The sequence below is a fragment of the Trachurus japonicus genome, chromosome 4, assembly GCF_045865225.1.
Source record: "Trachurus japonicus isolate A0001 chromosome 4, Traja_1.0".
In the NCBI taxonomy this organism is placed as follows: domain Eukaryota; kingdom Metazoa; phylum Chordata; class Actinopteri; order Carangiformes; family Carangidae; genus Trachurus; species Trachurus japonicus.
The window spans coordinates 15898003-15925254 of record NC_140910.1 but is presented as its reverse complement, the minus strand read 5'-3'; the positions used below and the strand labels follow the sequence as shown (position 1 = coordinate 15925254).

The window sequence follows — 27252 nt, the reverse complement described above, 5'->3', positions numbered from 1 at the left end:
GGGAGGTAAAATGAGAGAGCACACTGTGGGAGGCAGAGAGGCTTATATCAACTAAACCAACCAGAGCAGCAATGTAGGAGTTGCTCCACACAATTCCTTATTCTGTCAAGACAATCCGCTGTACACACTCACATACACCACCCACCGCACTGTGGGCCACCAGAGCAGTTATTTTAATTGATCGTGCTGCAGACTCACAGGTCTCCATAAAGAAGAGAGATGTGTGATGTGTTTTCTTTTTTTTAAATCCCCATAGGTATAAGCTGTTGGACTGTTTCCTTCCTTCTAAAGACGTGTGGACGCTGTGTACTGACTCTATGTGCAAACCTTTGAAGGAAAAATACACCAATCACTGTGTGGCAAGATTATTTGATTTAGCAGAGACATTTCTTTGATATGTGAGCTGGATTTTACACTGTGCAACAAAAATCTGTCATCTGTCATTTGAAAAATCGTTGATCTATTGTTGTGAGCTCCTGGAGCAATTTAGTGCAATGGACAGTCATATACTGTACACCATATTCATCTTATTACTGTTATTGTCAGAGACAGAAATATTTCTACCCTGGGGAAAAACTTCCCTTTAAAGTTTTTTACACATCTTTTACCAAATTCTTCCATAACTGCAATGTCTAAGCCGCTCGTGGAGATTCAGGGAAGCCTATAGAAAAAGCTCAGAGGACAGTTCAGGACAGTAGAAATCTACATCAACTACTGCTGCAGCGTGTTTATACAGTATGTACAATATTATTAATTTAGTGACCTTTGAAGGAAAGTGTACTTCATTCTCTAGCGTTTGTAATGATATGACTTCAATCTTAGTTTTATCATGTCATGGTGTGTTTTAAAATTGTGCTTATTGCTGCTGTAGGGGGGGCAGCCTGATGCAATCTTGTGCAAACCATGCTGCTTGATATTTGAGCACTGAAACATTATGCTGTATAGTCAATTAATCTTTGTTGTGTATAGAAAAACTCCCAGATGTCACAGCTTATTGTCTCACCACTGTTTGGCAACAGACACACATACAGTAGCTTGCACAGACTTCCTCCAGCTGACCTGCAGACACACTACTCACCAGAATAGGCCTTTTTTCCAGCAGATATTTTGAGATGTACTTCTAGGAAAAGCACTGGTTTAATTAATGGTATTGCTAACAAGTGCATTTCATTTAGATAAGAGAGTTTGAGAACATGCATTTGGACATTTAACTTGGTTGATTACACCTCTAATCGGGTCAGTTGGATGGTGCTAAACTGGGAATAACATGATGCCACCAAACTCAGACATGTCAGAGAGGCTTAAAAGTAAATGTTGAATTTGGTAGATTAAAACAAATTAGACAACAACTTTTTTTTTTGCATAAATACTCTTTTGTCTCAGACAACATCTTATGATACACCAGAATTTATATTGTGGCTTCGAAGCTTGTGTAAACGAGTCATGATCCAAATCATTACAATAGTCAGGTGTGCTCACGTCATATTAGCGAGCAGCTTGACAGTGACATGGAGCATAAGTCACAACGTTATCGGTATCATGGCGTGGCGGTGTCATGACAGATTTGTCACACAGCAAGGGGCTGTCAGTTCTGCAGGGTATGTCACAGTTATTCACTTATCACGGCTGACAACTCAGACCGGGGCATCGGCTCAGTTCACTACAGTGTGTGTGTCTCACATGACGCCTGTAGACGTAGCGTGAACAAAAATGTGTGACAGCCCCTACTGACTGAAAGTGATTTTATTAACTTGTTGTTACACCAGGCACCTGTCAGGTGTGTGTCGTACCTGAGATCTATCAAGGTGTCCATGAGGTGACCACAAGGGTTCAATCAATCTGCCCCTCTCGACTATCTCACCCAGTTAGCCTCTGAAGTGCAACAGGAAGAGAATGTGAGACGTGCTGCTCCACCAAAGTATCTCAGAGTTAAGAAAGCTATGAAATACATGTTTTTACATTAAAATTTTTTACATTTAATTTTTGTTTGAGTATGAATAATATTCACCTCCTACACAAATAGAAAGCTACAGGTTATACTGTGAAAAACAACACCTGCAGAAGGAATATTTAATTTAATCTGTCTATACTGTCATTGTGACGCTCTCCGTGGGTAAATGCTGTTTAATGCCACATGAGTGATTCCATTTAAACCATAAAATAGGCCTAACCCTAATACAACAAATGCATAAATGAATAGTCCTGCAAGAGATAGAAGGAAACTACAGGGAGGAAACAAGTTGTCTGCCAAATTGTTCTTTTACGCCAAATAAGCCATGTGTTGTGCTTCCCTTGGCTGATTTAAACCTGCCAGTTTCTGTGGCCAACCTTCACCTTCCCCGTCTCCGTCATACAGGGGGAGCCAACGTCCAGACGGCAGCAGTGTGCAGCATGGCTGTCACAGAGACGCTGGTAAAACACTGTGACGGAGAGAGTTGTAGGTTGCTTCATGTTTTGGCAACATTTTATTTTGTCCTCGTTAATTGGTGTAGTTACTATTACTGCCAATAGAGTTTTGGTGTATCTGACCAAGAATTCGCATTTGCCTGATCTGTTTTATCTCATTTTAATATATTTCTATTTCATTTACTATAGACTATGTATGTTACCCAGTTATTCCATTCCTCTTTGATAGAGATGAATTTACGACCATTAGAGCCTGTTTTAAACCAAAAGCCAGATAAAGAATATCCAAGCAGGAGTCAGGAGGTATGAAGTCAATATTGAAATGTATTTTTTGTGTGTGTGTGTAAGAGAAAAAGTTCCAACTGGAAGAGGAGAGGGGAAGCAAACAGAGAGCCAAAGCCTGGCTTCTCATATTGTGGATTGGCAATCAGACCAGACCAGGTTCTCCTGAGGAGACGGGACATAACAGTAAAAATTCAGCAAGCTGCCAGCTCCCTGAAAATTAGGTTATATTTATTGTTGTTACTGGTTAATTTAGGTATTATACAGTATTTTATTTTATGTCTTTATATAATATAATTTAACTATCAGTCAGCTAAACAAATCAGTTTTCTGCAATATGAATCTGTCATCTTTTTTCAATACCATGGACAGCTCCACTGTGTACATGTACTAGTACTTCACTCCAATGTCTCTTTAAAGGACAGCAACAGCAAAACAAAACAGCAACTAACAAAGAAATAATCACAATATTTTACACAATATTTCAAATATGTTGGTAACACCTCTATGTATGTTTTCCAGAGTGCATTAACTGGCACTGTACAGTACTACAGCGATAATGACCTCCAGATTGCAGTGCTGGACACAGACATTAGCTGTAATATTTCTCCCAAGCTTCGACACAGAGTATCTGGTCTTCCACAATGGCTTAACCATGATCACAAACACAATTCAAAATTACACTGACCACATGATTTCAGACCGTAGAAAAGGGCTGGGTTGTGTCACTTCAGCTGAGCTTCAAGAGCATCCCTCTCTTAGAAAACACTCTTAACCTTTACAAACAGTCATTATTGGAAAATGGGGCCCAGGACATCCACTGAATAACAGCAGACTTAATGAGGAAGCCATTTTTAGACCCTCCATCCCGTAGTCTCCATAACAACTAAAGAGCAGCCAGGACTGACTAATGGTCTGAAGAAAGATGGAGAGATGGGGAAAGTGGGGGATGAAATGACAGAGGTAACAGGAGGAGGAAAGAAAAGGAAGGAAAAAGAAAAGACAAAAAATGCGTAGAAACAAGAGCTTCTCGTAGAGTTGTTAAGAGCAGGGTGAAAAGGGTAAAAATCCACAGAGAAATAGTTAGAGGTGTGAAACTCAAGACTAATTTCTTTATTTGTGTGGATGGTGGTGAGCTATTTTAATCTTTCTCTCCTTCTCTTTCAGTCTCTTAATTAAATCAGATGACGCGTTGTTGTGTCTCCCAACTCTATAGACAGGACTGACTCTCGCTACCCCATCACCATAATGCAACTGGGTCTGTGTTAGCTGTGTGATGATCGAGTCTGCAATCATTGTAGAGCAAATCACTGCACCTAAAGACGCCTCTTCAATCACATAAACACTTGTGCGGCCTAAACCCCATATCAATTACCTTAGAAATACTAAAAGGTACTGCCTACATCATTGTCTTCTCAGCATCAAAGTGACTTTAATGAGTGTAATTACTTAGCAACCACAGTGCAGTTAAAGGCAGGGATGGCGATTCTGGAAAACGGTACTAGCAGGCCACATTTTGAAAATCAGTTGATCAATCGATCAATTAAAGTCAAGAGTCCCAGCCCCTTTCGTTTCTCTGAAACAACACCTTCACCTTTCTGTGGACCTTCTCTCGCACACGCGAGAGGAGGGAGAGAGACGGCAGCTTGATTGGGCGTAGGCAGAGCTAGACATGAAGGCATCTGATTGGTTTTTCCTTTTCGGAGCGAAAACCATGGATGGTCAGTCTTGTCAGTCCTGCAGCTGCCACGGAGTTCTGATTATTTTTGTTCCTTTTTCTGAATACATACAGTAATGTAATGACTATTCTCAGGATAGAAGGACCATTTCGCCCAGTATAACAAAACATGTTTCTGAACATGATTACCAACCATAACTTTCAAGTTACTTGCAGATATAAAATGCTCTGCCATTCGCCCTTTATTATTCTTTTTTTCTTTACCTCATTTCTCCATCTATCTCTGTCTCCCAGTCAGTAGACATCCAGGTGAAAGGGGAATAAATGTGTGTTCAGGTCACTGGAAAATGGAAAAACAGAAAAAGAGTCAGTAGTGCAAGTATAATTGGAGAGGGGATTGAGAACAGGTGAAGGAGGAGGGAGATGAGATGAGACGGGTTTAGGGACGGGGGAAGAGCAATGTATGAAGGTGTGGAAAAAAAAGAGAGAAGAGGGAGGCAGGAGGGCAGACTAATGAGGAAGCTTTCCATCTCCTCATCAGTCTGAGAGCTGAAGGCCACTGAGGTGTATTTACAGCATGGGAGGGGGAGGGGGAGGGGGGAGGAAACAAAACGAGACAAAGTAAAAATGGAACTTCTGAAGGACCCTGGCTTTGTGTAGCAAATAAAAAAATCAATGTGTTGTTGTTATGAGTCTATGACTGTGTGTGTGTTTGTTTTCTGTGTGTGTCCGTGCATGTGTTTGTCCGTGAGCTTTATGTCTCTCCAGCCTAAGGGTGTCCTGCCTTCCCTTGATGGAGCTGCTTTCTTTGTTCTCCTCCTAAATAACAGTTGTCACAGCCGTACTCCCACACACAGGGAAACAGCCAAAAGCCCCAAAAGCAATCCTCGTTGTTCTCTCTGTTTCCTCTGCCTGCTGCAGACCCTCACATCTTGACACTCCGTATCTAAGCACTGCAGCCGTCCTCCAACAGCGTGTTTATGTTTATGTGTGCGAGTCCCCCTGTTTGACGTAGCTCTCCTCAGCTTATAAACCGTAGAAATTGTAGCATTCATATGCATCTGCATCTGTACTGTATGACACTGGCGGTTATTGTGCATCCGTCTCACTGTCCTCCGTTGTCTTAACCCCTGTAGGATCCTCGCCGCAGCAGGGGCACATCTGAACATCTCGGTGGACTTGAGGACCCTGAGGGCGGTGCGAGTACTTCGACCCCTCAAACTGGTCTCAGGCATCCCCAGTAAGTATCACAAAAACTATACAAAATTTCTTCTGATGACAGATGTAGGCATTATTTTCCACTTTCCTTTTCATTAATTTCCCTTCAAATTACAAACGCAAATGGTCCTTTAATGGTGTATACACATCCAGTTACAGTTTTAGTTTGAGATTACTTGAATACTTGAATTGGTTTTCAGAAATGTTGACTACTTGTTTTTATATGGACTGGAAAGCAAGCCTTACATCGTTACAACCTCTAATGAACCGACTGCATCACAAGTTTTTAAGAGGTTTGTTTTCACTGTGTGGTTTACTTCCAGGTCTACAGATAGTCCTGAAGTCTATAATGAAGGCCATGGTTCCTCTGCTGCAGATCGGCCTGCTCCTGTTTTTTGCAATCCTCATGTTCGCCATCATTGGCCTGGAGTTTTACAGCGGAAAACTGCACAAGACCTGCATACCAGTTCCAGGAATACTAGGTACAGACACACACACAACACACACTGTATGTATGTTACATGCAGCACTGAAAGCATATTACATCCAGTACATGCAAAGTGATTCTTATGTATTCAGACAACACAGTATTGATATATCTTTACATTTTGAAACTCATTCACACAAAATAACCAATGATTTTAACCAACTTCCCTACAAAAGTTGGTGTTTTCTATGTCTTACTGTATGTATATGTGCACAACACAACTGCAGAACATGAACAGATATTCCCATCCACTGTTTCATACAGATGATGATATTTATAATTAGTGAGTCTGCTGAGTTTATTTAGACACTCATGCACACACAGACAATTTTTACACTACTCTATTTGTGATTGGAGCCAATAGTGACATCCTGTTATTACTGCTATTCTGATCTTTTTTATTCATCTTAAGCCAAGATCTAATTTGAATTGCATTAGGAAACAGGAAATTGTCTCAACAGCTCTACCAAACACTGAAGGCACGGATGAAACAAAAGAGAACAATTTGTAGACAGGATCCGATATGTTCGTGAATAATGCATAAATGTGAAGCCATGAAAGAATCATTACAGAAGTATTTTTGACAACAAACTGAGTCACAGAACATAAAATCAAAGAGACGGCACTGAGCTAACTCTGTAGCCGGGGTTATTGTGCACTGTACCTTTATGTGTGGCTCTATGTCATGTATATTTACGTAGCTCTTTAGGAAACGGCTCTATTGTCATAATCACAACTGCATACACACAGCATGTACTCACAATGGCATGCCGGGCTGCACCTGGAGACTTGATCAAACCAAACATTTTTCAGTGTTGTCCTGTATAATTGAATCCTGTATAATTAAATCCAACAAATGCTTTGTGCCACAATAGCTCATTGTACATTCACAGCTGTCATTAACCTCCGAGCTGTGCCCATCACACTGAAGCTGAGTGGACAGTTAGATAACACAGACAGATTGATGGGACTATTTTCTGTCAGTGGATGGTCATGTTACTGTTCAAACAGGTACTTCCCCCTTCTGTCGTTTGATGGAGAGGTTTTTTATTTTACTCATAGGTCTCTAATTGCTTCCTGCTCTACACTTTGACTTAATTGGAGATTAAGCCAACAAGACATTGTTGAGGCCAATAATTCACTGTCACACAAGTGAAATGTCAAGCAATAATGATGGGCGTCATTGCTCACTGGGTATAAAGATTGGTTTAAACTTTGTATCTCAAAGCTAAAGACATGAATGCCAAAGACGTCTGCTCTTAAAATCTGTGAAAGTTGTGAAAGTTTGCTTTCAAATGGCGGTGATCAGTATGGAAGTAGGCTGATACAGTCATTGCAATGCATTGAATGTGGGAGGTTTGTTGTTGTCTAACTAAGGAAACTTATGTATGGCTTGCCTCACACTGTAGTTTTGCACTTATTTTTCTCCATTTTTGCATCTCTATGTTCAGAAAACCAGACGGTGGACTCCTCTGAATATGAGTTCCCATGTGGCGTGCGTCAGTGTCCAGCCAAATACACCTGCAACAACACCTGGATCGGCCCAAATGATGGCATCACGCAGTTTGACAACATCCTGTTTGCTGTTCTCACTGTCTTCCAGTGCATCACCATGGAGGGATGGACCACCGTACTCTACAATGTGAGACAGCTCACACACAGATGCACACACACACACACACTTGTGACACTTACAATATTTTTCAAAATTGCTGCAAATTATTGAGGTGCAGCAGTGTTTTGTTTCACTTTAGACTCAATTAACTCTAATGAACAGAAGCGGCCTGAGCTCCAGCACACTGATGGTTGTTGAGTGGATGTCTGCAGCCCCTGCATCCTCCACTCTCAGACTTTTTGCCTGTGGGTGGAGAACATGGGGGGGAGGTTACCGGTTCGTGATTTTTAGCGTTGAAACAGAGTGCCATGTTGATTTTCCTGTTTTGCTCTCAGTTTGCCATTTTTATTCACACAGCCGTGAGAAATGTGTAACCTCTTGGAACATGCTGCAAGGCCTGAATAGAGATTAGACTGCCCGCCTACTAGCTATGAAATATGGCACACTTAAGTATCTCTTGGAAATGTAATCTAAAATTAATGACTTTGTAAACATTGGCTATGTATGAATAAGAGCATGAGAAGGTTGAAAATAGCTGTGTATGTATAAGTATATGTTTATGAACATTTCAAATCCCCCAAAGTTGAACTAAAGTAAACAGGAAACATTGTATATCATGTTGCATCTCACCGGGACATGTGTTCAAGTAACGAGCATTGAGACCAGTAATAATGTCATTTTCTGCTGCAGAGTAACTGTCAGACAGAGATGTGATGCTGCACCGTTCTTCACAGCGATGTCAGAGTGAAAGCAGCAGCCAGGCAGATGCACTCAGACAGTATGTAGGCAGAAAAGCAGGCAGTGGCACCATTTGCTAATTTGATGTAGCTGTAGCCTGTATGACCATTCGACAAATCAAGTCAAATCATGTTCACCTCTGGCTGCAGCAGAGCAGAATTACAAGATCCTGTTCAGACAGGAACACTAAAACATCATGTCATTGTCACAAGTCAGGAGAATACGTATTGCAAAAAAGAAAAATGGTCATCCTGGTAATGTGCCTGCACACTTTGGAAATTTGAAAAGATATACTATAGTCATTGAGCACTTTGATAGGAGAACTTGCCCATGCTTCTTCAAGCAAGAACAGAAATACATAAGACTCCAGTGAGCAGAGCCTGACCAGCAATGGAAAAACATAGTGTGGTTTGATGGATCAGGATTGCTGCTGAGATTGCAGATGGCAGGGTCAGAATCAACATCACAGACCTGTCTTGTGTCTACATTTCAGGCTGGTACGCTTTGGTCTGCAATACTAGTCAATCATTTCATTTAATTTTGATTTATTCCATTCATGGTATACATACTATACATGGTTGGTTGCACATATTTACATAATGTACACATAGTCACCATAAATGAAAAGGAGCAGGATGAAGAAAAACGTATAGTACCTGCACCTCTCTATTGTTATAGTTGCATTGGCTTACTATCAACACCAATATTATACTCTATTTCAAAAAATTAAAGATGATGAAATGGTAACAAGAAAACAAACAAGCAAAAATAGCAGTGGACACCACTCGTCTATCTATCTTTTCTTTTTTCCCCTTCTTTTTCTCTTTCTCCTAATTCTTTTTTGTAGACGCTTATCTTTTATTTTCTAAACATTTTCTTAAACTGAGATATGCTTATACAACTTTTCAGTTCCTTGCTTTGTGAGTCATGATTCCAATTCTACAGCCTATCACAGTATTCTTTCTTTCCATGTGCATCCTTAATGACCACAGTTTACCATTCGATCCAGGCAAGATAATGCTGTCATGCCACAAAGTAAAAGTCCTTACAAATTGGATTCATCGATGTGATGATGAGTTTTATGAAGTGCAGTGCCCAGTCACCAGATCTGAATCCACTGGAAGTGGTAAAATGGCAGATTGACCACATAAATACGGAGCTGGAAAATCTGCAAAAATGATGTGATGCACAGTCATGTCATGTGTAGCAGAAAAGGAACATCTGCTCAGCATCTTGACAATGTTTTCTCTTTTACTTCAGATTGTTTCATAAGCACACACTCAAGTGCTGAGCCGAGGTGTAATTTGTGGCCGGCTGCCTGCTCTTTCAGTTTTTTCATTGAGATGGATGAAGGAAGATGATTTTCCAGAAAAATTGCATGATGTCATTTGAGGTGATGCTAAAAGAGCTTCACAGATAAACGAGGAGGAGAAAGAGACACGACCAGCTGCTTACTGTGCTGCTGACCACAACCACACAGACTGACTGCAATAATAATTACTGTAGTCAGTGTGATCAACATAAAGTACACAGTGGTTCATACAGTTTATGCACAAGTACAAAAAAATATGTTTTAGCAGACATGTATTTGTTTATGTGCACATGAAATCCCTGGAAAAAGCCCTCAAACTCTCACCGTATATACTCTCCCAGGTCCAGGTGCTTTAAAGTAGAGATGCAGCACACTGCTTCTATATTGGCTTCATACAGTGGTTGCTCACACAATACCTCCACTCTCCTCCACACTCTCTTTGCAAGGCCGGAGTAGATCAATACACATGATGTCTCTGTTCGAAGCCCTGCCCGCACTCACGCTCGAACCCTCAGCAGCCGCCCAAACACCTACACTCGTAGGTTTATTTCTGTCTTGCATCCCAGTGGCAGCCCCTGCCTGACTTGGATTTTACTGAGTTTAAAACTTTTTTTTGATGTTTCAGACCGACGATGCCTTGGGCCCCAGCTGGAACTGGCTGTACTTCATCCCTCTCATCATCATCGGCTCTTTCTTTGTCTTGAACCTGGTGCTGGGAGTCCTCTCTGGGTAGGTTCACTCTTAAGTACAAGTTCAGCCGGAGTTCAGTTTAAACTCATTAACTTTCCAGCCCCTGATTGCCAGACGGAGACTATGTCCCAGTTAAGGAGCAGCTGCCTATTTGTGTCTCAGAAGTGCAGAGTGTTGCATGTCCTTGATGCTCCTTATTTGCCATTGCAGCCTGTTACATTATAGTCAGTGGTTAAATGGTGCATCCGGTCTTATCTAGTCTTTGTCAGTATAAATCATGCTATCACATCATATTCGTAAGGTATTTAAGTGGTTATCAGTCTCTATGAAATACACTGCATGATCCAGTAAAATAATGACTGCTGTAGAACTTAAAGGTACCAAAGGATAAATGACTTTCTTTGTTCCTCTTGTCAAACACAAGATCCCATCCTAGAGCGGTATTTATTTATTCATTCATTGGTTTGTCTGTACATAAGAACTCATGAAAGAACTTAAGTCACTAACCTGATGAGGGCAAGATAGCCCAAAATATTTGATGAATAAAGAAGAGATGTACTGTACAAGAGGGACTCTAACCCTTGACAAAGTTTGTAGACTTGCACTGAAACTCTCACTCTCCTTTATCACAATTTTTGTTGATGATGAAAGTTAGAAATTGTTTTATAAACATTATGAACATGTTGTATACTGTATCACTGCCCACAGCATTACAGATACTTGGAAGTTATAGTACGGTATATTGATGTGGCCACTATTATACAAATTTAAAACTCTCAAGATTATGGGGTTGTAAGCGGTGATGGCAACAACGACCTGTCTGAGAATCTTTTATGGCGAGTCAGGCAGCTGGGAGATTGGCTGGGGCTGAAGCCATTGCCAAGCAAATCCAGTTGCTTCAGCACATGGTGTCAAAACCTGCACAAGGTAATTCATTTTCTGGAAAGGTTAATGGGAGATCCATTGGCATTATCTCCAAAGTAATAATAGGAGACTCCTCTCCTCTCCTCTCTCCTCTCCTCTCTCCTCTCCTCTCCTCTCCTCTCCTCTCTCCATCCCTCTGACCACAAACTCCTGTACCCTCGAAGAGTAAATAAAGGATACTGCGGTTTGGTTTGTTTCCGCAGGGAATTTGCCAAGGAGAGAGAAAGGGTGGAAAACCGCAGGGCCTTCATGAAACTGAGACGTCAACAGCAGATTGAGAGAGAGCTCAACGGCTATCGGGCCTGGATCGACAGAGCAGGTGGTTGTAGTCCCAGTCACAGCTCAGTGGGACTTAATAATTTGGCTCCTGATGAGAAAAGGAAAATCAATATTTCACCATAAGCTGTAAGACTAATCCTGTCAATTATGGAACATATGGGACGCAGGACTATCTGATGCAACCTGTTATCTCCCAGCTGTTACTTGTGCCACAATTGCACTACAAATAGTTTCCACACAGACACTAGTATATCTCTTCCCATCTGAGTTGTCACGTGCTGCTCATTTCTGTTCATACTGTACACTATTTGCTTTCCAGAGGAGGTGATGCTTGCGGAGGAGAACAAGAATCCAGGACCTTCTGCCCTCGATGGTAAGAAAGTTTTGTTTTCTGTGTATATTGTGCACATTGTCTTTCTGCTACACTCACATTGCTTTACATTGTGTCCTAATTTTAAGCTGGTAAATGCGCTTTATAAAGGCTATTCAGGCATATGTCATAAGAGTATGTGCTGCTTATTTGTTTGTGATTTTTGAGTCAAAATATATTTTATTGAAGATACAGTTAAATGAATAACATCTGTTTTCTGTGAAGTTAAATTTTGATCTGGTCAGTCAGTTTGAGATGTCATTTGGTCACCAGTCAGTCGATTTACATTAAACCTTGTTATGTTAATGGCTTAGATCATGAGTTTCCTCTTGTGCCACCAGGAGGTTCATTTTGATGTTTTGAGTATTGTTTCAACAACTGTTGAATAGATTACAATGAAAATCGGCATAGACATTAATTCCAGCAGTAGTATGAATCCTTACGTGATCCTCTGACGTTTTATCAGTCATGATGTCAAAATTTTGATTTGTCTAATCCTACTTTATAACCAAACTGATAACATTTCTATCAGCTTCAACTCTACTTTGTGTTTAGCGACAATAGCATGCTAACACACGAAATTAAAATGGTGACCACTAAAGAGATATCTCACAGCACCACTAGTTTAGTGCCACCGTCGAAATTATACAAAAATATAATAAAGATAAAGATAGAGAAGAATTCCTTTGGAAATCTGGTATCAGTTAAACTTACATTTATATAAATCTAACTTGTGCCTTGCTGTAAGTATCAGGCTGTGCTTTCATGGTTTTTACTGTGGTATTGTCATTGTGAGTAGCTACATGTATGTTAGCATGCTAATGCCAAAACACCATTGTGCCTGTAAGTAAGGCTTATAATAGCAGAGTCACTAGCTTCAGAAATACATTCAGAGTCACAGCTGCAGACTTCTGGTCTTGGTAAAAAAAAAAAAAAAAAAAGTCTGAGCCGCTGAGCTGGAAAAAAAAAATGAAAGAAATGTTTGAAGTTTGACCCCTATTGTCAGATATTCAGCACAATATATCAGGTACTGATGGTGTGAGCGGCAAATTTTACTCACTCCACAAACCTCAAAACCACATAAAGAGCATTAGTACTGATGGCACTAAAGCAGCCACTAGGCTCAGCGCCTCACAGACAGCTAAGTACCTGCTCTGACCCTCTCAACTATACTTTGACCTTTCCTCCTCGCTAAACCAGCAGGGCTTTTATTAAATGTTGATTGATTGGCAGCTCTCAGGAGGCTGCCAGAGTGGAGTACAGGTGGTGCCTATGGTGAGAACCGTCCTCTGCTCTGCTCTGCTCTCTCCCTCACCAACTTCACACACCATTTGTCGTACACGCTCTGCCACTCAAATTCACACGAGCAAACAGCTTTGAAACAGAAAAAAGTGAAGCAAATCATTGTTCACTTTTTAGTGTTGTGTTTCTGTCACTTGAAGTACAAAGGCACTAGTTGAATGTAAAAAGAAAAAAGAAACGATGCAAACATGTAATGAAACCAGACAATGGCTCCATTATTGTGATGGAAATAAATGCAGAAGCTCTGATAGCTTTGACTAAAAAGAGGGGTGGCGCACTGCGGTTGCCTTAGCAACCTCTAGTCTAGGCAGCAGCATGCATGTGCTTGTGGTGTGTGTGTGTGTGTGTCTGTGTTGACAGGACTTGGTGTCCCTGCCTTCAGCAAACACTCCTGTGTGTGTGGAATGGCAGCAATATTTCTGTGTATCTGTGTGTGTGTGTTTGATCAGTGGCTTATTAAAAAAGTCCTTAAGTAAATATTGAGTGCACATAGATTCAGAAATCACAAGGTAGTGGGAAGGTGTGAGAGGGGATAGGATGAAATGTAATCACAAACACACCCATCAGTGAGAAGGTTGAAACACACCCATCATTCTCAGTCGGCATGTACACACTGCACGGCGTGTCTCTCGGGGACAGTGTCCCCACGGCTTGTCACTGTATGGCAGCACATGTACACGGCTCAAAAATAAGAGATGCATGGACCGTGAGGTCGCCGCAGAGCATGATTTGCCATGACAGAGATCATAAAATAGCAGCAGAAGGTTTGCACTCAGACGTTTGGATCATTACACAAACATTAAATGATCATTTTTGTCTCATTCAGCTGCGGCATTAATGAGCTCAACTTTCCCTTTCAGCTAAAACTTCACAGGCATGGGCTTTTCATGTAAAGGATCCTCATTTCCTTCATCATCATCTGTTCATTGCATTAGCAGACTCAACACGGGCATATTATCTGAGTCTTTAAGATGTATGGGTGCTCATACAGTACACACGGCCATGTTGACTTAAAACCACCAAAATCTATTCGGTGATCCAGCATAATGTCACCAAGGGGAAAAATGCTTTCTCTTCAGTCCAAAACTTGGCCCGTGTGTCCCTGCCCTGACAGTAACTCACCGATCTAATATTACTTGAATATTAGTTATAATATGTTAGTTAAACTGGTAGAACTTCTTGCTCTGCTACAGTTTTAATCTGCCATGCTTCATCCACAGTGTTGAAGAGAGCCACCACCATCAAGAGGAGAGGCATGGATGTGGCATGTCGTGGGCAAGCAGGGGAGGAACAATACGGTGACATCTCCTCTGTGGGTGAGTAAGGGTCAGGACGGACTAGTAAATATGGCTACAAAAGGTACAAGTCATGCTCCATGCATGGTTAATAGTGTTGTATGTAAATATCACACTGTTGGGAACATAGATCAAGATTCAGACTGGGAATATGTTGTACAACTACTGTTACACCACAGTTTCCCTTTACCTCCTCATTTTCCTCCTAAGGCATCCCCATGGCAAGAGCAAGTATCAGGAGTGCCAAGCGAGGTCCTACAGCCTACTTTCGGCGCAAGGAGCGTCTCTTACGCATCTCCATCCGCCGTGTGGTGAAGACACACACTTTCTACTGGACGGTGCTCGGTCTAGTTGCCCTCAACACGCTGTGTGTGGCCATCGTTCACCACAACCAGCCCCTCTGGCTGTCCAACTTCCTCTGTGAGTCACGCTACATTTGAGCTTGGAATATGAGAAGTGCTCAGGCAGTTAATACACTTTTTTGTTCACTCTGTAACAAGCTGTCAAATAGCACTGAAAATCATTGCTTTATCATGTAATTGCAATCATCTATGTATTTTTAACTTGTTTTTTTTTTGTTTCGTTTTAGACTATGCAGAGTTCCTGTTCCTCGCTTTGTTCCTGACCGAGATGTTCCTGAAGATGTACAGTTTGGGCCCACGCCTCTACTTCCACTCCTCCTTTAACTGCTTCGACTGCAGCGTCAGTACTCTGACTTCCTTTTCTCCAAAAATTCATAAGCTTTTTGTGCTTAAATTGTGCAGCATCAAACCCTCACTTCCTCCGTTTGGGTCCGTTTCATCATTTCCTCGTCATAACTGTTGGTACACGTGGATTTGTTATATCTCTTTAGGTAATTGTTGGCAGCATTTTTGAAGTGCTGTGGGGTTTCTTCAGGCCTGGCACTTCGTTTGGCATCAGTGTCCTGCGTGCTCTTCGTCTGCTGAGAATCTTCAAGATCACCAAGTTAGTCTCTTCCTTTGCCGTCTGTTTAAATGTTTCCATGAAAGAAATGTACCGTTGCCTGAAAACTAATGTTACATTTTGACCTGTCAGTGGGATATGAAGTTTTCCATGTGTAAAATTAATATTGAGTTTTGCTGAAGATTCATTCATTGAAATATTTTTATGGGGAAACAACCAAGTGCAGCCTACCCCCACAAACAAAACAAATTATTTGACAGGATCATAAACACGACTTCCTTTCCCCCAAATACATAAATATATAACCACATACCCATGACATTAATATTGTTTGCAAAAAGAAAGTACAATGCCTGAAAGTATCATGTTTTTACCCTTACTGTTGGGATTCAAAGTCTACACCATGGACCAGAGGATCAGGATTTTTCAATTTCTTGTCTTCTTTCCACTAACCTGGCATTTTGTGACTGTCAAGGTACTGGGCATCTCTGCGAAACCTGGTCGTCTCTCTGATGAACTCCATGAAGTCCATCATCTCCCTCATTTTCCTTCTCTTCCTCTTCATTGTTGTCTTTGCGCTGCTTGGCATGCAGCTCTTCGGTGGCAGGTAACAAATAAAAACTCATGAGCATCCATCCGAGTAAATACCAGGGCTTATAACTCTGTGCATCATGCCTTATGAGTTTATAAAGGAATCGAATGAGGCGATGAACTATCCAGGCAGAGAAAAGAACCTAATCAATCTGGCTCAAAATAGAGACTATTTTTCTCTCCCACTCGGCTGGGCAGACATGTCCTGTGATTCCAGTAAATGCACATTCACAAATATAAAAAACAAGGCTGAAGTAAACGATCATGGTTCAGTAAATTCCTTTTTATTGAATGCTCACAGTTGAAGAGAGAATAGATTACCCTATGGTTCACAGTTGTTTTTATTACACTCAGATACTTTATGAGCTGGGCTCTTGTGTCTTTGTCACACACAACCATTGTTGCTTGGTTTTCCTTCAAGTTGAAGGCCATTTCCCACAAGCTGTCACTTCACTGAGTTAGACAAGCATGGCCTTGTGTATGAACTGCCCTCTAGAATACAGAGCACACAGGAAAAAAAAAATCTATCTCCATCAGTCAGCCAGTCAGAGAGGAGCAGGATTGATTTTGCTCTGAGTGAAAATAAATAAATAAATACTCTGCTCTTCTTTTTTTAAGACCATTTGTGTCACATCTTTTTCACAGGTTCATTTTTGAGGACTACACCCCGACAAACTTCGACACCTTTCCTGCAGCCATCATGACTGTCTTTCAGGTCTGGAAATAAACCTGACAATTTATTGCTCTCTACTTCACACACCTCCATTACAGTGAATCACAATGTACTGTACCAGAATGAAGTGAAATAACATTTTAGCAATTTGGAGTTTATAGATAAGATCAGTCATACTAGTTCTGTGGATGATATTCTGTGTGCTTGTGGATGTGTTTTCTCAGATCCTGACTGGAGAGGACTGGAATGAGGTTATGTACAACGGTATTCGCTCTCAAGGAGGAGTGAAGTCTGGCATGTGGTCTTCCATCTACTTTATAGTTCTCACATTGTTTGGAAACTGTATCCTCCACCACTTTTTTCAAATATTCAAGGTTTCGCTACAAAATCGTATATACAATACTAATTACATCCTTTTAATTGTGTAACTTTACCATTTAGTAAAGGTGATGCAATTGTCACTGTGGAGTCAAACTCTTAATGCTGATTTATTCTAAATCCAGTATCTTCCAGGTAATTTTCTGTTTAGTTGTAAATTACAAGGATATTTTCAAAAAAAGCACAAAAGCAATTGGTATGAATTATAGAGAAAGGTAGAAGATAGGAAAAGGAACTCATACTGTAAGTGGATTTCAATACCCATCAGTTTTCTAAAAAGAGTAACAGCACTTTCCTTTTTCATTTGTACTGAACTGTGTAGCCCTTTCTTGCTAATAAATACCGTAATTTACAGGTGTCAGCAATTGTTTTGGAAACTATATGGAAAGTTTTCAGGAAATTAGGCAGAAAATATGGAAAAAATAAACCAAGCACCTCTGGCTAACATACTAACAAAGACCTGCTTATAGTATATGTCTGTCCTGTAGCAGTTATGATGCTGGACAGATGTTGAATCTAAATCCCACCCACATAAAGTCCAAGTTTCACTCACCAAATAACTAGAAAACTATCTGTGTCTGTCTGGACGCACATTGTCTCAGGTACGTGACCAGACTTGCCAGACAGGTATCATAGCTCACAGTCTGCTTGTGTGAGGTTGTGAGCTAAATGTGGCTGCCTGCCTGTGATCTGATTTTATATTTAGGTTACATCATACAGGCCAGCTGAGCAGCAGAGGTGCAGTCTGGGTTGTCGATTACAGGTGAAATCTCCAACACTAGTACCATCACCTGTCTCTGAACAAGGAGTCAGTGTTGTGTCAGTCCTTAACACAGGTGTGACCAGACACTCTGCTGAATGTCTTCTTGGCCATTGCCGTGGATAATCTTGCCAATGCACAAGAGCTTACCAAGGTAATAAAAAAGTGAATAACAAAAAAGCTCTGACTAAAAGAACAAGGCTGATCTTATCTGCTTTTTATTCTTATATGACTCCATTACTTCATGCTAAATAGTTTTAATAATCTCTCTACTCTGTCATGTCCAGTTCTGCCTCTTCCTCCTTTTCACTTAAATTCAGTTTAATTATTTAAGCTCATAGATGCTACAGCTGTTCAGCTGCCTTTTCCTCTTTTCCTCTTTCGATCAGGATGAAGAAGAAGCAGAGGCGGCGTTCAACCAGAAGCATGCTCTCCAGAAGGCGAAGGAGGTCGGACCATTGTCCTCCTTCATGTCTTCAGAGTAAGTGCTGTAGCCAACCACTCCTACTACTACTCTCCTCCCTCTGTCCCTCTCTTCCTCTCCCTCCCTCCATCCTTCCTCCAGGGGAGTGTCCATACTATAGGACCACCCCACAGTGTGCACATGTTGCTGTAGCTAAATGGCGAGTCTATCATTTGGAGCAGTAGATTTGGATAGCTAATAATGCATAGCAGGCTAAGGGTCATCAGTCCTGAGCGTCAGGTTGTGCTTCTGTGTGTTAGAGCTGGTTTGTAAACACTGAGTTCTACATGGAGACTGTTTGGAGAATCAGTATTTGGTGCTGTCCCACGAGAGACTTACTGATACGTCTCTTCTGAACCGTCTACTAACTAACCTCCGCCTGCTCCCAGCACTGTAATTTCCTCCAATTTGAAGTTCATGTCTCCATGGTTACTGGTTCCACATCGGGGTGGGAGGTGCTTATATCGTTGTCATGGAGACTCTGTGTCCAAATTAACATGGTGTCCGTTACAGTACTATCCTACTGTACTCAGCAAAGTGGCTGTTGTGGTGAGGAAGTGAAATAAAAAATGTGTGCAGACTTTGATCTCTTTGAAGTGCTCTCACTTGTGGATAATTTGATTCATAAAGTAACGTGACCTTGTTTTCTCAATGCCCAGGTTTCCTGCTTGCAGAGTAGATTGGGTTTACTTTCTGAGGGATTGATTGCACAGTGTCTTGTCATACTGTAGGTGGTGAAAGTGCATGTGCATGCACAAGAGTGGGGACCTCTGGCTCAGTATGCACGCTGTGTATGGAAAAACAAGCGGTTTGTTGCATGGGCATGTGGAAGATTTCACAAGATTACATCTTATAAACATGACATGATGCACCTTCTTCTTTCTGTCCCTCTGTCTTTCTTTCCTGGCCTTGCCATTTTCATACATCTTACTCAACGAAAATGAAATTAAAGCAAAATAGAAATAAAAGTGGAACTATGCGTTAGTGTCAGTGGAGCCAGCTGAGGGTCAGGCCCTTGTCAGAGCCCATAGAGAAGACTGGAATACCATGGGGTCGTCTGGGCCGGCATCTGTATTCAGAGAGGACACTCTGAACTTTACGGGTTTCTGGTCTCAACTCTGATGTCAGCTACAAAACCCCGGCAGTACCTGCCCCTGCTGACCCCGAGGAAACTTGCATGACAGCATTATTTTGCTCACTAAAAAAAGGAGAGATGCAGCATGTTGGGGGCTGATGATGATTTCATTTTGGGAAGGCATGCGTCTGGTCGGCATGATCAAAGGAAGAAAAACAGAAATTGCACACAGACCAACTCTTACTGAGAATTCTCCTTACGTACAAATGATACAAATGATAATGAGACTGTAATATTCGGATACTGTTTTCAGTGTGTGTACAGTTTTTCTTCCACTCTGAAGTCTTTTAGTTCTGCACCCAAGTCCTCTTGAATAGTCCTAATATTTTGAGGCTTCACACGTGAATCGCCCGGTTTGGCACTACTAGCATGTCCTAAAAAGATTGTGTGGCAGGTGCATCCCAATGTGGTGGTTTTGTTAAAGGGTATTTAAATCTGTAATCTTTCCCTGTGTTTGCTGATGGAGCCCATCTCTGTGTTTTATACCTGTGTTCATACTGTAGCTCAGACTGTCTGATATCTACTAAATATGTCTTCTTATCAATGTTGCGCTTACTGTTGATGTTTATATGAATGTTGTTGAATTGTTTCTAATACTGCTCCCATCTTGTTTGTCAATGTGCTGCTTGGCTCCAATGGAGACACACACCAAAGCATCAAGAGTCCAGTCAGTTTTTGAGGCTCTACAAATGTATTGTAAAATTGTATTACAGGAAGGTTGTTTGCAAGATAAACAATTCGACTGCAAACCAGCTGCATGGTGTCGCGGTTGAATATGAAATTAATAATTAATCTTTGTGTAATATTCAGGTTTACCCTTAAGCCATGAATAAAACAGCTGGTAAACGGCATTAACAGTCTATTTAGTTGCAGGTCTTTTTGTGAAAGGTCAGTTTGTGATCTTTTAGGCTTTTTTTTTGCTGTGTGTCTCCTGGCCTGTTTTGTCTCTGCTCACAAAAGCACTAATGTCTTGTTTTCAACCAATCGCTCATTGATAACACGGACCACACAAGAGTCCACACTCCAGTAAGTAACACTGTCTGTTCAGCTCTCTGAATCTCTTACTAACGCCCGCCTGATTTTCTTAAATGGGTAAATGTCTCAGCCTCATCCTGTATTGCATTCTGTTCATGCTCTGTCCTGCACCTTCAAACTTTCCAACCTTATTTGACACCACTTTTTTTTTTAATATCTACTCCACTGATTTCATTCTGCATTTTACTCTTTTTTGTTATTAAAGTTACACAACGATCCCTGGCTTGTTTAATTTATCACCTAACATTGTCATTGATCCAGTTAATTGCTTCATGTTGAAATGAAATAGCTCTTTAATGTTAATAAGATGCTCGAACAATAGACCAAAGCATTTGCAATGTACTGTGATATTAAAGGTGTACAGAAAAGAAAACTGAATTTGAGCCCACTCTGGATCATAAAATTAATGTGATAACTCATCTTTCAGACGTTGTAGGCCAAACTTTGTGCAAAATTCTATTTTTGAGTAAATCCGGGATGAAAGTGTGTATTTTTTTTTCTCGCATTGGATAATGCAGGCGCACGGATTATACGTCAGCCTGCACACGATTCACCAGCCACTGATATTGGATCCGTAATCCGTCATTCAAATGTCTGAGACACGCACACACACACGGAGCTCGGGCTCGCCCCAAACTTTGAATATCCCGCCCGCTCGATAACGACCAATCAAATTTGTTTTCCTTACTCGGGTAAACTCGTGTTGCAGCTCGTGACAACTCGGCGCGACAAACGGGACAAACGGCCATTTCTGTACACCTTTAATGTTTTGGTACAAAAGTTTTGATTTCTAAATTGCATAAAATGTACCTACTTTTTGTTGCATTAGAGAAAAATTGGACCCAGAGAGTGCATCAACACAAACGTGGAAACTGCTTTGAATCAAATTAACATTTTGGCAATGACACAGCATAGAAACATTTTTTTTTTTTCAAACCTGGTTCAATAGAAAAAAATAAATATTTAAAATGAAAATAACTGTTACTATATTTAAATCAAATATAAGTCGTCTGCTTCTGCATATTGACATTTTGCCTTGTCCCTCTCTTCTTAGGGGAAGCCGTAGGAGGCGGCCCTACCTGTACAGGAAAAGAGCCATCCACCGCAGCCGGCCTACCTACTCCTGCTCCCTGGAGGAGGCGCAGGGAAGCATGAGGGAGGGCCGCCCACCCCCACCACTCAACCCCTCTAACTCTTTCATGTCCAGGGGAGAGAGAAGAAAAAGGATGACCATGTCAGTGTGGGAGCAGAGGACCAGCCAGCTGCGGAGACACCGGCAGATGTCCAGCCGAGAGGTCCTGTTCAGCGGCCCCAGCGAGGAGAAGGATGGGCCTCCTGCTCCAGCCCAGGGCCAGCACGAGCGTCCGCTGTCCCTGCACCGCAAAGCCATGCAGCACACGCCATCCGGGAGTTTGAAGCACCTGACAGACACCGTAGCTAAAAACCAAGCTTCGGGATCTGTGGATACGCCTGTGGGCGCCGCCCTCTCTGGTGACATACCCGAACCCCCCATGTCAGTGCCAGAGTCGCTGGATCCCACAGATGCGTCTCTCCCTGATGCTCCTGTGTCTATAACCATACCAGAGCCCCCTGAGCCAGAGCTCGTCTCCGAGAGTAAAAAACTGGGCGTTCATCAGAGTCACAACACTGTAAGTGAGCGCCGGAGCCCCAGATTAAATGGCGACCGCCAGCACAGGGCAGTGAAGAAGTTCAGACCGCCAGATAACGTTGACACGCTGACTCCTGAGATGGGGGGTCCTTGCGGGATCAGGGACAAGAGGGCATTACATCACTGTGACCATCAAAGCGGGGCCAGGAGTCGGGGGTCATCCCCGGGGAACAGAAGCCACTTGGCCAGTCGCTCTGTCAGCAGAGAGAGGAAGGGGAACCCAGGGAAGGTGGAGGAGACAGCGGCGGAAACCAAACCGGAGGAGGAGGTATCCAACCCTGAGGAGAGCAGGTAAGACAAGACAGATGTTTAATTTTTTGTGGGGCAGTGTGTTTCACCTTTGATAAACATCACTGTAAAGTCAAGAGAAACAGAGATGATGTGGAGAAGAGAGGGGAATGAGATGCAGCAAAGGTCCTGGGTCAGATTAATCCCAGGATGTCACATTTCTGTTTAATGCCAGTGGTTTTTAGTGACCTTGTTGTGACGGAGATGTTATAAAAAAGACTTCACTTTTTGCACGCATTGTTTTCTAAATGGTAGCACTAGAAGTAATGTCATAAGAAATCAGCGGCAATGAGTGGTGACAAATAACAGAGGTCCACAGACTCAAACCTGGGGACATTGCAGTTATTTGCCCTCCCAGGACCAGCAAACCAGGTCCATCTGTGAGGCCGATGGATTCCCCATCCAACAGCATCATTCGCACTCACTGTTATCTGTACAGTAATGTGTGTCTATACATCCACAGACATGGAGATCTGAGGGAAGGAGGCGGCACAAAGCCACCAGAGAACCAGAGCCACAATGGAGACCAGTGTCCTCAAAAACAGGACGAACTTCTTCAGCAATCAGACACTTCTCCTCCTGTGATCCTGGAGGATGACAAAGATGAGAAAGAAGCAGAGCAGGACCAGGACAAATCTCAGCTCAGCTCCAGTGTGGTCATCGACGTGCCGAATGCTCAGTCATGTCTGGAGCTCTCTACCATCACAGGTATTTTGGTTTGGTTTGGTTTTTGGTATTTGGCTTTTCATACCCACCTTTACTCTACACTTTTACAACTTACTTGTCAGTTACACCTTGTTTAAGGCGGTGAGTCAAGTCACCATCTAAGCCAGTCCCCACAGTTCACTGATTTGGCTCACCACTGCTTGACTCAGTCAATCACTGGATAGTTTTCAGATAAAAATCTTTTTTTGTATCATGTACACAGATTATTCCTTCTCCTTCTCCTTCTCCTTCTCCTTCTCCTTCTCCTTCTCCTTCTCCTTCTCCTTCTCCTTCTCCTTCTCCCTCTCCCTCTCCCTCACCTTCTCCTTCTCCCTCTCCTTCTCCTTCTCCTGGCCTTCTCTAGTCAACAGTAAGGATCCAGAAACCTGTAAATCAGAGAAAGTGGAGGCAGAGGAGATGAATCCCGTCAACACTGTGACTCCAAACAGCATGTTCATCTTCAAACCTGACAACCCGTGAGTTTCCACCACTCACACTTCTTGTTTTCCTCCGCCACTCCCAAGATCCCTTGCAGCAGCGTGGAACCGTTTGCGTACATTTGCACAACATCCATGTACTTTGCTTCTGCTGCTGTTAACTTAAAAACAGCTTAGGCCTGCACAGTCTAACTCCTGCAACACATGGTACCTGACCTCTGGATCACATCTTCACTCTGCCATCTGCTCTCCCTCAGGGTGCGTCGAGCGTGTCACTATGTGGTGAACCTGAGGTACTTTGAAATGTCCATCCTGCTGGTTATAGCTGCTAGTAGTATAGCACTAGCTGCCGAGGACCCTGTGGCTACCTCCTCTGACTGGAATAAGGTTTGTGTTCGCGTTTATCCATTTGGTAAATCTGTCTGGCACAGCTGTAACATTAATAGCTTGATAGAGGCCAGAATATTTCTGATGTTCCACCATTGTCTGAATCACTCTGTTAACTCCTGAGACATGATTTCAATCACTCTTTATCTGCGCCTTGGGTCTCATAGCTCCCTTCATCTATGCTAAGCAGCAAAATAACCATAAAGAAAAAAAACCACAACATTTCTAAAAGTACATTTCTTAAATTGTTTCGCAAAGGGCCACTAATGCGACTTGATGGGAGGCAATTAAATTGCTGATGAGTGAGGCAAATGAGGTCTGAGGCACACTGAGCCTGGTTCTTTATGGGAGGAAAGAGACTGATTATCTTGTGTTGTATTCCCACCATTCGAGGGGACTGTTTCTTAGTAATGCACAAGCTAAGAGTCTGTAAAGAGTAAAATCAGACGGCATGAAATCAACAAAAGGAATCATTTATTTCTTATTTTAATGAATAACTAATTCCCATTTTGACATCTTCTGATTTTTCTGTCTGTCTTAGGTCCTGCGTTATTTTGATTATGTGTTCACGGGAGTCTTCACGTTTGAAATGATAATTAAGGTGAGTACTTTCACTGTGTAAGAATGGCACAATAATTATGTGTCACTGCGTGGTGATAACATCTCGGAAAAACGGTGGTAAAACATGTAAATGTACCTTTTTTGAGCTCCAAACTGTGGCGCGACAGAAAATGAATTTGTGCATTCCTGATTGCTTATTAACCACATTTCAAGTACAATGAAAGTTAGGATAATTTATCCAATTTGCATATATATCTACAACTTACATTAACATAAAGAATAATTGTTTTGTTTTTTTAGTGACTTGTTTTGTTTCAATAATTTTCACAGTAATCTGACTCTGTGGAGGTCTTGATATCCCGCTTTGTAATTACTATGTTATTCAAGAATAATTTATAGCTTAGTCAGAGCCAATGACTCTCTGTAATGTCCCAGTACTGAAGCATAAATACATGGCTCCATGCCTGACAACTATAGCAGGTTTTTATCACCACACACATTGTGTCTTGTCCTCAGATGATTGACCAGGGTCTGATCCTCCATGACGGCTCCTACTTCAGGGACCTGTGGAACATCCTAGACTTCATCGTCGTGGTGGGAGCACTGGTGGCCTTCGCCCTCACGTCAGTCACATGAGTTATAGCCACATTAATGTATCATTTGTCCAGACATCAAAGTGTCTATAAATCAACTGTATTTCAGCTTTTACACTGTAAAAGAGTGTTTCATTTGACGCGTTTGGGCACAGAGTATTCATCTTTTCCATTTTGTTTATAACTGTTGATATACATGTCCCTCTCTCCTGTTTTTTCTACGTCTGTGGATGGTGCCCCTGTGGGAATGACCAGCAGCAATGTGATGGGGTAAAAGCCACCATAGCCTACCTCTCTTAGAGATATAAGCATCTTTAAACAAGCTAAATGTATAAATTCAAATGTCAGATTTACTCTAACAATAGATGGATAAGGTGGAAGGTGTCTGCATTTGGTATTTAATGGTACTTACCATCCTGCTTTTTGTGATGCTTATCTTCTCTGTTTTGTTGTACAGAAATAACAAAGGACGAGACATTAAAACAATCAAATCTCTGAGAGTGTTGCGTGTTCTCAGACCGCTGAAGACCATCAAGAGACTTCCTAAACTCAAGGTTGGAGACACTCTGTGTTTGATAGCTTGTCTGCGTGCCTGTACTTGTCTTAATTGTCTATTTCTGACAATCTGTCATTATGGAAAACATGAACACACTAAAATATCAAGCAGATGGTACCAGTTGCCCAATATTTTGTCTGTGAAGTTTTGTTTAAAGGAGATTTTAACATGTCCATAGTTGTTGGGATTATCTTTCCTTGTCTGACCATGTATTTTGAGCCTTTAGTTTGACGACGCTTACAGATGTATACCTCAATATGTCAATGTTTTTTCAGTGTGCACACACTCAGAAACACACACTATGGCTTAATTCTTCCTCTTTCATTTCTCATAACTATAATTTGCAAACATCAGAGCAGATAGAGGACGGACAGAGAGACGAGGTAATAAAGCATGAGGTGACAAACTGTGATTGTCGGAGCGGGAAGACACGTTGTCAGGGCTGGGACCCCCAAACCTGGAGAGGAGAGGAGAGGAGAAATCACAAAACTAAAAACAGGGCACACTTATTGATATAAATTAGCATAACGCCTAAAAGCGCAAACAACAAGTGGTCCACAGTGAGGAACAAATCATATGCAGTAAATAGGAAAAGAGCTAGTAAGAAGAAGGGGAGAGTTAGAGGCTGGAAATGGACGGGCTGATAAAGGGTTGGAAGCCTGTGTCTGATCAGGTAGCCATGTAGCCTCTGTATCACACTTACACTAGGAGAGGGAGTAAAGATCTTTGAGAAACATTAAATGTGCCTGATGTGGTCTGTTTATATTACTGATGAGCATTTTTCAAAGCATATACTCTTTCTAGAGTGATTTATTATCTTTCAAGTCGTGACCAGTTTCATGCTGTTGAAAATAAAAGTTGTCATTGGCTAAAAAAAGATGAATCTATAATCAAGTATTATTGTATGTAATACGATAATATGTTTGGTTTTTGGATGTGTTCATGCATTAAATTGAGTTATACAAAAGCTAGTTGGTAGATTTTCTCACAATCATTCAAACACAGGGAAACTCAAAATGTCTTCAACTTTGTCAAAAATGAATATAATATGTAAATTAATTGATATAACAAAATCCTGCACATAGAGAACATAGTGAAAATGAAATATCTGACTGTTGGTTTCTCTTCTTGTTTACCCCAGGAGTATCTGAGCAACTCACTTTTTTTTAAACCTTGTGTGTTTTTAATTCCAGGCGGTTTTCGACTGTGTAGTGACCTCTCTGAAGAACGTCTTCAACATCCTGATTGTCTACAAACTGTTTATGTTCATCTTTGCCGTCATCGCTGTGCAGCTCTTTAAGGGGAAGTTTTTCTACTGTACTGACAGTTCGAAGGACACAGAGAAGGACTGCCAGTAATACTCATTTACTCACTTCTTTCCTTTTTGCATCCAGCGTTCTTCACTTTTATGTTTTTAAGTATTTATTAGTTAATTATTGTTTTCCTTTTTGTCTTTCCTAATACTCCGTCTTCTGTCATTTGGTTTTTCATTCACTTTTCT

At 41.6% G+C, this 27252-nt stretch overlaps 1 protein-coding gene across 5 annotated transcripts in view; it reads left to right on the top strand.

The window, feature by feature from the left end:
- The window catches only part of cacna1ea (calcium channel, voltage-dependent, R type, alpha 1E subunit a), a 51128-nt gene that overhangs the window by 10319 nt on the left and 13557 nt on the right, over positions 1-27252 (top strand). For 2 of the 5 annotated variants that reach the window (XM_085774313.1, XM_085774315.1), the window contains exons 3-26: positions 5503-5606; positions 5908-6066; positions 7523-7713; positions 10362-10465; positions 11554-11669; positions 11949-12002; positions 13233-13274; positions 14522-14617; positions 14807-15016; positions 15186-15298; positions 15450-15562; positions 15996-16127; positions 16757-16826; positions 17009-17126; positions 18009-18076; positions 18312-18403; positions 21610-22515; positions 22976-23220; positions 23582-23693; positions 23912-24041; positions 24583-24642; positions 25119-25225; positions 25653-25749; positions 26945-27105. In XM_085774313.1, coding sequence (XP_085630439.1) covers positions 5503-5606; positions 5908-6066; positions 7523-7713; positions 10362-10465; positions 11554-11669; positions 11949-12002; positions 13233-13274; positions 14522-14617; positions 14807-15016; positions 15186-15298; positions 15450-15562; positions 15996-16127; positions 16757-16826; positions 17009-17126; positions 18009-18076; positions 18312-18403; positions 21610-22515; positions 22976-23220; positions 23582-23693; positions 23912-24041; positions 24583-24642; positions 25119-25225; positions 25653-25749; positions 26945-27105 — 3600 coding nt within the window. The remainder of the gene's footprint in view (positions 1-5502; positions 5607-5907; positions 6067-7522; positions 7714-10361; positions 10466-11553; positions 11670-11948; positions 12003-13232; positions 13275-14521; positions 14618-14806; positions 15017-15185; positions 15299-15449; positions 15563-15995; positions 16128-16756; positions 16827-17008; positions 17127-18008; positions 18077-18311; positions 18404-21609; positions 22516-22975; positions 23221-23581; positions 23694-23911; positions 24042-24582; positions 24643-25118; positions 25226-25652; positions 25750-26944; positions 27106-27252) is intronic. The other 3 variants (XM_085774316.1, XM_085774317.1, XM_085774318.1) reach the window with 2 other exon arrangements.